Raw genomic sequence first — 12,316 nt, 5'->3', positions numbered from 1 at the left:
AGGCAAGTTAGCCTGACCTCTGTGGTGAGTAAATTAATGGAAACACTTCCAAAACAGAGAATAGTGCAATTTCTGGAATCCAATGGATTGCAAGATGCGAGGCAGCAAGGTTTTACTAGAAGTAGATCATATTAGACAAATCTGATTAATTTCCACAGAGTTGGATCAAGGAAGAGTACTAGATTTGCTATTCTTAAATATCAGCAAAGCCTTTGACACTGTTCACACTTAGATACATAAACCGAGTGCCCTTGATATGGACCCTGGATTAGAAACTGACAGAGGAAGGCAATAAAGGATAGTAGTAAACAGGCATGTAGCCAGATCTCATATTTATGGGGGGGGGGGGGGGGGGGGGGGAGAAGGGGCCTGAGCCCACAATGAGGAGGGGGGACAAAAGTTTGGCCCACTCACACCTACATACCTGAGCTGGTGGGGGTCCTCAAGCCCCACCAGCAGAAACCCTCCTCCTCATGAAGCCAGGTAGTTGGCAGCACTTTTCCTGGGCCAAACATCCACTCCCCCAGTGCACATGCTTGTTTTTTTCTGAAACTGAGAATGCGCAAACAAGGCCCACTCCCTGTGCATATACAAAAACTGAGCAGGGAGTCAGCTGGCATGGTGGCAGCTCAGGAAAAGTGCCACTGACCATCTGGCTTCACAAAGAGAAGGGCTTCCGCTGGTGGGGCTTGGGGACTCCAACCAGGCAAAAAAGCAGACTGTACTTCAATTTTGAGGGGGGGAGGGCCTGAACCCAAAATGCCTCCCCCTCCCCATGACTATGCCACTGGTGGTAAATGAAGTTCACTTTGAGGAAAAGAGTGTTACCAGCAGTGCGTTTTCTCTAGAGAAAAAGGTGACGGTACTCAAATGCCAGGCCACCCATGAGGGTTGGGGTCATCATTGAGGGACCCACCCCATAATAGCCAGCTGCCCTACAACCAGTCACAGAATCTATGACAAGGCAGAATTGGTATGTAGGGCCTAAGCTCTTTCATTAAAATTTGGGTACCATGGGTCAATTTTAGCAGACAATGGAAAAGGTGCCGGTACTCAGTACCCCCAAGTATCCCCTCAAAAAAAGCCCTGGTTACCAGTGATGTGTTGCAGGGATCAGTCCATGGCTCAGTTCTTTTAAATATATATTTTAAGTGATATGGCAGAAGGGCTGTCTGGAAAGGCTCATCTGTTTACAGATGATACCAAAATATGCAATATGGTAGACAACATGAGGTCTAGTGATGCTTGAAGAGTGGTCTAGAATGTGGCAGCTAAGATTTAATGCTAAAAAATACAGGGCTGCAAAACTCCAAGGCAGCTTAACAATATACAAAGTGAAAAACGTCTTGGTGGCGTCACTGCAGCAGTTTGGATTGTGGCCCATTGGTCTGGACTGGTCTAGTAAGACTCAAGGAATGGAAATTATCAGGTAAGACTAAATTTCACAGTAAGTTCTAAAAAGTCCTGGAAGAAAGGTGTATAAACTGTTATTAAGACTGGCCTGAGAAAAACTAATTATTCCCATGGAATCTTTCTAATTTTGGATTCTGCTTGGACCTGGATAAGCCACTATTGGAAAAAGGATACTGGACTAGATGGACCTTTGGCCTGACCCAATGTTGATAGTTTTCTTCAAAGCAAGACCCGGGAGCCAATGGCAGTCCATGGAAACCTCTGGGGCACCCCTCATCACCATTCAGGTTTACTGCTACTCTCTACCTTTCTACCCAAGCTTGCAACAAGAAGGGGGAACTGGATGGGGGAGGAGGAGAGCCATATGCTTAAAGGGCAAGGCATTTAGGAACACCCCCCCCCCCCTTGAAGATACCCCTAATAAATAGTTTGAAAGCAAGCTGGAAGGAATGGATGTCATTGAAACACACTGGTCAGTAGCATCATGGCCCCGTATGGGAAGATATTTGGCAGTTCTCCTTCAGCTCATCTGGATCCAAAGTGATCCCAATCTAAAAACTAGTGAAGACCACTGCAATATAACAAATCTTATGTTCTGTGCATGAAAAAAGAGCAGAAGTTGGAACTGATCGCATCGGATGACCTCAAGGTGGTCAAACAGGTAGAAAAGATGATGGCAAACCCCGGAATGATGATTGGGTGCGTAGGGAGAGGAACGGCCAGCAGGAGAAGGGAGGTGATAGTGTCTTTATATAAGTCTCTAGTGAAATCTCATTTAGAGTACTGTTTGCATTTCTGGACACTACGTCTTCAAAAAGATATAACAGAATGGAGGAAGTCCAGAGGGCAGCTACTAAAATAATTTGTGGTCTTTGTCTTAAAGGATATGGGGATAGATGTAAAGATTTCAATATATATACTTTGGAAGAAAAAAGTGGGAGGTGGGAGATATGATAGAGCCATTTAAATAACTCCCAGGGGCATTTTCGAAAGAGAAGGGCGCCCATCTTCAGACACAAATCGGGAGATGGGCGTCCTTCTCTCAGGGCCGCCCAAATCAGCATAATCGAAAGCCGATTTTGGGAACCCTCAATTGCAGTCCATCGCGGGGATGACCAAAGTTCACAGGGGCGTGTCAGAGGTGTAGCGAAGGCGGGACTGGGGCGTGCTTAAGAGATGGGCATCCTCGGACGATAATGGAAAAAAGAAGGGTGTCCCTGATGAGCATTTGGTCAACTTTACTTGATCCATTTTTTTTCACGACCAAGCCTCAAAAAGATGCCCAAACTGACCAGATGACCACCGGAGGGAATCGGGGATGGCCTCCCCTTACTCCCCCAGTGGTCACCAACCCCCTCCCTCCCTAAAAAAAAATTACATTTTTTGCCAGCCTCAAATGTCATACCCAGCTCCATGACAGCAGTATGCAGGTCCCTGGAGCAGTTTTAGTGGGTGCAGTGCACATCAGGCAGGCAGACCCAGGCCCATCCCCCCCCCCCTACCTGTTACACTTGTGCTTGTAAATGTGAGCCCTTCAAAACCCACCCGAACCCCACTGTACCCACATCTAGGTGCCCCCCTTCACCCCTTAGGGCTATGGTAGTGGTGTACAATTGTGGGGAGTGGGTTTTGGGGGGGCTCAGCACCCAAGGTAAGGGAGCTATGCACCTGGAAGCAATTTGTGAAATCCACTGCAGTGCACCCTAGGGTGCCCGGTCGGTGTCCTGGCATGTCAGGAGGACCAGTGCACTACAAATTCTGGCTCCTCCCACGACCAAAGGGCTTGGATTTGGTCATTTTTGAGATGGGCGTTCCCGGTTTCCAATATGGCCGAAAACCAGGGACGACCATCTCTAAGGTCGACCATCTCAACATTTAGGTCGACCATCTCTAAGGTCAACCTAAATGTTGAGATTTGGGCGTCCCAGACCATATTATCAAAATGAAAGATGGACGCCCATCTTGTTTCAATAATACAGGTTTCCCCACCCCTTCGCCGGGACGTCCTTAGAGATGGGCGCCCTTAGAGATGGTCGTGCCCGTTTGATTATGCCCCTCTCTGTGGCATAATTGCACAGGCCTCTTTCAATTGAAAGGAAGTTCTCTAACAAGGGGGCAGGGGATGGAAATGAGAGAGGATAGACTCAGGAGTAATCTAAGGAAATGAATCTTTATGGAAAGGGTGACAGTATAGGTGGCAATGATGACTGTATCTGAATTTAAGGAAACATGGGACATGCACATAGGATCTCTAGGGGAGAGGAAGAGATTGTGGAGCTTCGTAGTTGGTATGGATGTGCAGACTGTTTAGGCTAGAGGCGCCCCCCCCCCCCCCCCCCCCGATATTCAAAGCTATTTAACTAGCCAGACACGGCCGCTGACTGGTTAAACAGCATACCGGCGCTTAACGGCTAATATTCAGCAGGAGATAACTGGTTGAATGTTGTTGGTTAGCGACTAGCGCATAACCAGCTACATCGTGCTACTTATCTGGTCAGTTGCCAATATTCAGCACCTAACCAGATACGTTTAGCAGTCAAGTAGGACAGTATAAATAGCTATCTTGTATTTAAATCACTAAATAGTTAACTGCTAACTTTTTAGCGGCTAAAATCCCCTAGATATTTAACGCCGGTCGCTAGAAATGGCCTGGCACTGAATATCTGCGTTTAACAACGGTGGCAGTCAGAAAAAGCACAGCCCAGCGCCAGCTGAATATCAGGCCTGTGATCCTTATGTGCCATCATTTTCTTTGCTTCTGTGCATTATAAGGGCTCAGCATGTGTTCTCCCTGCAACTCTACTGATTAGTATTAGTGCAGGATAAGATATATCCAAGGAACAGAGGAAGCTGGTGAAGCAACTGACATGTGCTACCAGATTCACACTGCACCGTTTTGAAAGAAGTTTTTCACTGAAGCTTGCAGAGGCCGGGTCATTAAAACTGTATTGATGTAGCAGCTTACCAATTCACAGAATTGTTTTCACTTATATATTCTGATATTTGTCAACATTTGCTTAGTTCCGATCTGAAGAAGGGGGGAGGGCTACCTTCGAAAGCTAATCAAAAGATGATTAAGTTAGTCCAATACAAAAAGGTATCATCTTATTTTCTTTTCTATGTTTTGATTTATTTCTATTTATTACCTTTAAAAGTGGACTAACACAGCTACCACACCACTTTACTCAATTCACAATTTACTCAATCAGCGTGCACAGGAGGAGCAAGAAGAAAGAAGAGCAGGGCAGCAAACGCGGCTGCGCCGGAGACCGGCACTGAAGAAGGCTTCAGCTGGCTGGGGTTGGGGACCTCCGCCAGCAAAGGTATTTGTTTGCGAGGCAGGCAGGCAGGCGGGGGCGAGGAGGTGAGGCAAGGTGGGCGGGGGGGCGGTGGGAGGGCAGCACTCAAAATGTGCCCCCAACCTCGGGCTCTGGCCCCCTCCCACCATAAGGTCTAGCTATGCCCCTGATATTGCCTATAGTCTATGAACAAGAGAATGTTTGTCTCTGTACAACCATTATTCCTGTGGAATTTCTGCACAGTGCAGAATTTGGCCAACCACCAGGATGAAAAGAGCATAAAAGTCTCAGGGCTCCTGACCAGTTAGTTTTTTCTACTTTGATCTGTCTACGTTGTTTTGTAGCACCTGAAACACATCATAAATTTGGGCACAACGTCTTTGAGCCTCGTGGTACTTGTAGTCCCGCACTTTACTTGCAAGAATAAAACAAGAGCTCAATACAGATACCACATGGATCAAATGTACTGAGAGCTGCACAGTGCCTGAATCTATGAGCCATCCCAGATGCGACAAGTCAGGGCAGGTAGAGCGAAGTAGAGGAACTAACTTGTGAGCAGTCCTGAGGCTTTTATGTTCTTTGATTCCAATGGCTGGCTACTTTGCCTGGAAATTGGCTAGTTGCTTTTCTTTGGAGAGGTGGGGTGAGGGGATGAGTAAACTGGCTGCTACTTGTGGGGAAGGTGCTGGGGTGGCATGTTCCCTCTAAGCAGAGCACGTGAGTGATTGCTCATACATTTCAGGAACGTCGCTCACAGATTTTACATGGTTGCTCACAAAAATACCAACCTGACTTTCAAACAAAATTAAACTACATCATTTAATGACCCAATTTAAACACATTTCAATTAAAATTGAACTATATGAAATGGTTTATGCTGTTTGTTTGTCACTTCCGGTCTCATGAAATGCATTGCTAATACTGGTTCTCAAAAATTGTTGGTTTTTAAAACTTGTTGCCAACATGAAAAAAAAAATTGCATGCACCAGGCTACTCCTTAGAGGCAACACTGGTGGAAGGCAGGCCCAGTTTGGCATGTGGGAGAGACTAGGCAGGTTTTTTGAAAGGGGCAGGCTGTTTGATTGAGGAAGGAGAGGAAGGGCAGGCTGCTTAGTTTAGGGACAGCTGGTTAGTCCAGAAATAGCTGGCCAAATGGCTGTCTGACGTGTAGGAATTGGGGAGAACAGGCTAGTTTGCTGGGAGTGATGGTCTGACCGAGGAGCGTGATGTGCATATTGAGGTAGGTGGGCAGTGAGAGAAAGCATAGGGGATGACAAATTGAGTGGTCTGTTGCTGTATAGTTAGAGCTTGTGGTTGTTGTGGGGTTTTATTCAGAAATTCACTAAGGCTGAGGTGCCACCAGCGCCAATTTCTTGAAACTGATGCCACTGTTACTGCCAGTACTAGCAGCTGCAAGAACCTGGCACTGCCCTGCAGCTCCAAGCTTTCCTCGGCTCCACAGGAATACCTAAAATACCTAAAAACCAAGTCCCCTAGTTAAGTGTGTTACAGTACTCCTAGGGGAATTCTGCCCTAAAGCCTAAATGGATCCTGCATATTTGAGAAATACCATTTTTTTTCTCTATGGTAGTTTAATTCATTAGGACTCAAGGACAGTGATTACATGGTGTTATTATTCAAAGGGCTGAAGAAATTTTAAATGCTGCACACAGAATTCCCCTAGTAGTAACTCAAAGAAATCTCATATCCATAGATGAAAAGTTCTCAAGGAATTTTCCTAAAATATCTCCGATTCTAAGCACTATATCCAAGTCTAGAAAGAAAACTAGCCAACCCCTTGTGCAATTGCTTTAAACACACTCAGTGAATAGTAAAATTACCCAATATCCTTTGTTTGCTCCTACCCCAAACATCAATATAGCAGAGTGATGAAGACTTCACACTTACCTGACGTGTTTTCAGTTAATTTGATTGAAGAATGTTTATAGGACACTGCACAAAGGACCAAAAACTTAAAGCCAAACAAGATACTTCATGAACCCCTCTGGGATTTCCTAGCCAACTTACTACATCTCAGGTCAACATTCTACAAAAATCAAGTCTAAAACAAGACCCTGCAGTTCAGGGGAGAAGGGGATGGCACGGTCCAGTATGAATCAGCCAAGCTAGACATGTAAGCGTGTGTGAGATGGGGAAGTTGGCTTCCTGAAAGCTAGATTTCATTATGGTATACTACTTGCATTGACAACACAATACTACTTGCAATGACAATGTAGTATGCCATGCCATACTTTGTATTGTTGATCAAATATTTTTACTACTCTAATTGCCTATTGCTCATGTTTGATCTATTCTTACTGTACACCGCCTTGAGTGAATTCCTCTAAAAAGGTGGTAAATAAATCCTAATAAATAAAATAAATAAAATTATGACTCAGCTTGGCATGTAAATTGAACTCTTACATCAGCAGCCTCTTAACTGGATTTTAATATAAGGTTCTCTATGGCCACTCTTCACTTCAAATTTCTACATTGACACCATGAATTTCCATGGTATTCTGAAGGGATCACAAGACATTAACAGATTTTGGGATCTCTTACCTGTACAGTAACTCAAATTTAACACAAACCAACTCAGTCTACACCTAGTACATATTGCAGACCAAAAACTAATCCAGGTAGATACACTCAACCCAGAGCCTGAAAATTGCATGTAGATCTTCAAGGCTCTCACTGAGTCTATCTTTATACTTTAACACAAATCTAGAAAAACTAATGGATGAAGTTAAAATTAAACTGAAGGAACACTCTGAAAGCTCTTTTGGACAGACACTCTGCCACTGAGCAACAAAGACTGAATAACAGAGACATAACGAATACACAAGAATATCCCAACCTCATCTCAGAACAACACAAGTTAAGCAATGCTGTGTTAAGACTCCACAATCCAGACTAGAATAACTTGCTTAGCTCTTCATCTGCAACATACTCATGTTTGACTGTCACATTTGAGAAACAGATTAATTGTCAGACATTAAAGAATGTTTTAAGGGATCTCAAAAAGGGGGTGAACTCTTGGCACATGGCAACAACAGAATAGAAAATGAAAACTCACAGCCTGATCATCAGAACCAAAGCAAATACATTTCCAACTTTTCTTTTAAAATGTTGTGCAGAATGAAAGCTCCTGTCAACCAAACCTATATGTCCTTTTCGTTAAGAAAGAAGTGACATAAGGGACCTTGGTGTTTGCAGACTCACTTTCTGATTTATATAGAAAGGGTCCAAGTCCTCGATGGGCTCAGCCACCAGACGTGGCGGGATATCCCCATAGATAAATGGCAAGTTCCTGCCTGCTTCCAGGTCGCTGTTGGGTTTCGGCTTGTTCTCATCATCATCATCCCGATGGCTGCTGTCTGGCTTTGCTGGCTTCTTAGCCTTTTCTTCAGCGATACGTTTCTCAATGGCAGCCAGAGACTCACGGGTGAAGGCTTTGAAGCTGTCAGGGCCTGGTGGTGCAATAATGGGCGCTGCCATCTTTTCATCCTGCAGCAGCTTCTTTAGTTAGGATGGCATCCAAGACAGGTCCACTCTAGGGGAAAGGAGATGACAAAACCAGGGAGGATCAGTCAAAGGTCAAAAAAGAGTTGCAAAACACAAACTTCATACAAGACATGAAGGCTACTCAGGATCAAATATAAGTAACAAAGAAACATGATAAATGATTGCACTTGCCTACACAGTTAATCACACAAGTTTGACCTTTTGTAAATCACTACATATCTCAGTCTATGCTGTCTACTTTTTTGTGTTTGTTCGGTCTCTACAATCCTCTGTAGATGAGCACATAAGTTCCCTTAGTTACCAAATATCTATTCCATATACCCCCAGCATCTGATCACACCAAGCTTATTCATAACTAAACACCAACCAGAATCAGTAAGACTGTTGCCTGAACATCTAGCATCCAAGAACCCTGTAGCCCTGCTGGATGGTACCTGGACACCAACAACCTACTGGCAACAGGCCAGCTTTGCTTTTTTTATATCTTACTGCAATCAACCCAGATACCTGTTAGTCTGCAGCACCATTAGTTCATATTTGTTTTATTTGCCCCTTTGTATTATAATACAACCTGCCAATCAGATCTTTTAGAGGAGGTGCAATTTAACATCAGAAATATGTATTTGTATATATATTTTTTTTGTTACATTTGTACCCCGCGCTTTCCCACTCATAGTGCTCAATGCGGCTTACATATTATATACAGGTACTTATTTGTACCTGGGGCAATGGAGGGTTAAGTGACTTGCCCAGAGTCACAAGGAGCTGCCTGTGCCTGCAGTGGGAATCGAACCCAGTTCCCCAGGACCAAAGTCCACCACACTAACCACTAGGCCACTCCTCCACTCCATATCTATATTCCACTCAACAAAATATCAAAGCAGAGTACAACTAAATGTGCATGAATCAATAAAATATTAATACAAAAGAATGTAAAAATTATACACTCAGTCTATTACTACACGTGAAGATTCAAGATTCTGTGGCAAGAATATGTAAACTATGTGGCAGTTATACGAGCCACATGTGTCAACTGTAAGTAGCTATGTAAAAATAACATATGTATACACACCCCTTTTAGTTTTAAACAGCTACTGTACAGTTGCCCTCAATAACTGGAAGCAGCCACATTGCCAACAGCATCACCAACTCACACTCACTGAATCAGATTGATCTATATTGGCTACACAATCATCACAAAGGCCTTCAGGAACCAATGTTTTTACCAACATGCTTGTTCCCTGGAGTCAGGGGAGTCATACACAGAAATTCAACAAACAGTAATAGCTACACGACTCAAAGTGGTGATTTACTCATTCTTGCTTTCTTCCTTGGGCTTATTCCTACATCATAGATGTTTTGTAAAAGTAATGCATTTCTTTTATTCTTTGAGCCCCCCCCCCCCCCCCCCCCCAAAAAAAAAAAAAGGAGAGTGGCTTCATTTAAAGCCATATTTCCACGTTTTCAAAATCAACTTCAGGTGGTCCATGCTGTATTCATACTTTACGTATAGTAATACGATGACTGCAAATGGGCTGTGATGAACATCTGCTCTTCAGCTATCCATGGTATATTCATGCTTTATACATACGAATACAACCCCCAAAGAGATTTACTGAGGAGCATCAGCACAGCTGCACTCCTGATTCACTGAGAATCATAACAATGACGGCGATCATGTAGGAAGAGCTTTAAAGTTCTTTAAATCATAATCTTCAGATCAACGATTACTGCGGAAATGGACTTCGGTGCTGTAGTTAAGGAACAAAGTTGGAACATACTGGCAATTACAAAGGGTATAGAACCTAAAAGGTGCAGTTCCCGGTTCCCTGCAGCAGATTTTTCAAGATTCTGCCACAAGAATACGCAAATGATGTGGCAATTATGTGATACAGTTTCATAAGTGAGTATTTGCATAGTAAATTACGTTGCTTTTTAACATTTTTATAGAAAATGTTATCTGGCATTTCTTGTGGGCTCAGATGCTTGATTTGGCTGTTTTTCAGGAATAGGGATCCTCATGATCGGTGCTGAGAAGGGAGGGAGAGAGAATAGAGAAACGAGAAAGCAGAGGAGGAATTCTGGGAGGTAGGGAGAGAGGGGAAATTTCAGCAGAGGGAGAGTAGAACTCAACGGAAGGAAACAGAAATAGTGTCAGGCAAGAGGGGTAGAGATATGAGAAAAGAGGAAAAAACACGGAGAATAATAGGCATGAAGAACAGAGGCTCCCAAGGGGTATGTGAGACATTAGCAGGATGTATGTGGTGACCGGCAGCACACACCCAAGTAACAAACATTCCCACGCTGTCGGTGTCTACGGCCTCTTTTACCCAGAGCCAAATACATTTCTCGCTCCCTCCCTCCTCCTTCTTCCCCAGGTCCAGCAGCACCTTTCCCTTCCCACCTCCTCCCCAGTACAGCAGCTCTCTCTTTTCATACAGCTCCCAGTGGTCCATCTAACTTGCGTCTCGATCACTGCTAGTGGCAGAAGCACAGTGATTCAAACAGGAAGCCTAAGGGCTTTCGCTAGTCTGCCCCACCTCTGTCGAAATAGTAAGAGGAGGCAGGACCCAAAGCTGCTTGTTTGAATCACTGCACTACCCCTACTGGGATGACTGAGGTAAGTTAGGACAGACCACGAGGAAGAGAATAAAAGAGAGAGATGTTGGAGGTGAGAGGAAGAGGTGCTGCTGGACCTGGGAGAGAGAGAGAGAGACTGGATTGGGGAGGAAGAGATGCCAGACTGCAGGGAGGTAGCAAGGAATAAAGAGGGAGAGATTCTAGCCCCAGGGTGGGGGGTGTGGTCAGAAGGGAAGACAGAGGGAAAGGAAAGTGGCACAGAGAAGAGCTGCTGGGTATGGAGGGAGCATAGGGACAGAGACACCAAGGGGCAATATTGGACAGAAAGGGGATAGAGACACAGAGGAGCAATGCAGGAAAAAGGGTAGAATAGGGGCACAGAGGTGCGATGCTGATCACATAGGAAAGGATAGGGACCCAGAAGGCAGATATTGCATATGGGGGAGGCAGATTGGGTTAAGGACACAGAGGGGAGATGCTTGGCAGGATAGATAGGGACGCAGAGGGAAGATGGATGGTGGACCTGGAGAGAAAAGAAATGTCAAATGGACAGGAGACCCTGCAAAGACAGGAAAAAAACAGAAAAAAGCTGGAGAAAGACACTGGGACCAAAGTGAATGGAAAACATAACCCCTCCCCCCAATATTCAAAACCATATAACCAGCCAGGAAAAACATCTGGCTGGTTACTTGGTATTTAGCTAGCTATCCGCAAATTCTCAGCAGGACATGGCCGACCATGCATGACACACTGAAAATTCAAGGTTAGCAGATAGCCAGTTATATCACGCAATATAACCGGCTATCTGCCAATTTTTCAATTTGATGGCCATATTTGGCCATGTGCATACCTGGTATATCTTTGGCGGGTTTGAAGTTGATTGGCTAGCACTGAAAATCAGCTTGGCTGGTTAAGTTGAAACAGGCCAAAAATAAACTGGATATTCAATGCCAGTCACTGGAAATGGCCTGGCATTGAATATCTGGCATCACTGTGGACCATGGGAGTTAGCCGGGCTAACTCCCACGGTCTGAATATTGGCCCCAAAATGCTCAGACAAAGGAAGAAAAAAGCATTATATTCTGAATTTATTAATTGGAAAGTCAACTTTTAGAAATGCACATCTCTGGTATCTTATACAGTACAGTCTCAAGTGGCCTAGTGGTTAGGGTGGTGGACTTTGGTCCTGGGGAACTGAGGAACTGAGTTCGATTCCCACTTCAGGCACAGGCAGCTCCTTGTGACTCTGGGCAAGTCACTTAACCCTCCATTGCCCGCCGCATTGAGCCTGCCATGAGTGGGAAAGCGCGGGGTACAAATGTAACAAAAAATAAAAAATAAATAAAAAATTATCCGACATTAACTGGACCAAGCCATTGTCGGTAAGTGAAAAGTCATAAAATACAGAAAACAATGGTAACCCCCTTAAAAATGCACAGAAAACATACTTTATGCATAACGAATAGGCATAGGGTATCTGTATTTAAATACAATTTTGC

General features: G+C 44.3%; 1 protein-coding gene across 1 annotated transcript in view; it reads right to left on the bottom strand.

Moving 5' to 3' along the window:
* Nucleotides 1–12,316, bottom strand: part of SCN8A (sodium voltage-gated channel alpha subunit 8) — a 359,538-nt gene that overhangs the window by 314,593 nt on the left and 32,629 nt on the right. The window contains exon 2 of the mRNA XM_030194998.1: nucleotides 7,935–8,265. Coding sequence (XP_030050858.1) covers nucleotides 7,935–8,210 — 276 coding nt within the window. The 5' untranslated portion in view covers nucleotides 8,211–8,265. The remainder of the gene's footprint in view (nucleotides 1–7,934; nucleotides 8,266–12,316) is intronic.

This window comes from Microcaecilia unicolor, chromosome 3, assembly GCF_901765095.1.
Source record: "Microcaecilia unicolor chromosome 3, aMicUni1.1, whole genome shotgun sequence".
NCBI classification, from domain to species: domain Eukaryota; kingdom Metazoa; phylum Chordata; class Amphibia; order Gymnophiona; family Siphonopidae; genus Microcaecilia; species Microcaecilia unicolor.
The sequence above is the reverse complement of the archived record's forward strand: the minus strand, read 5'-3'. Positions and strand labels throughout refer to the sequence as shown.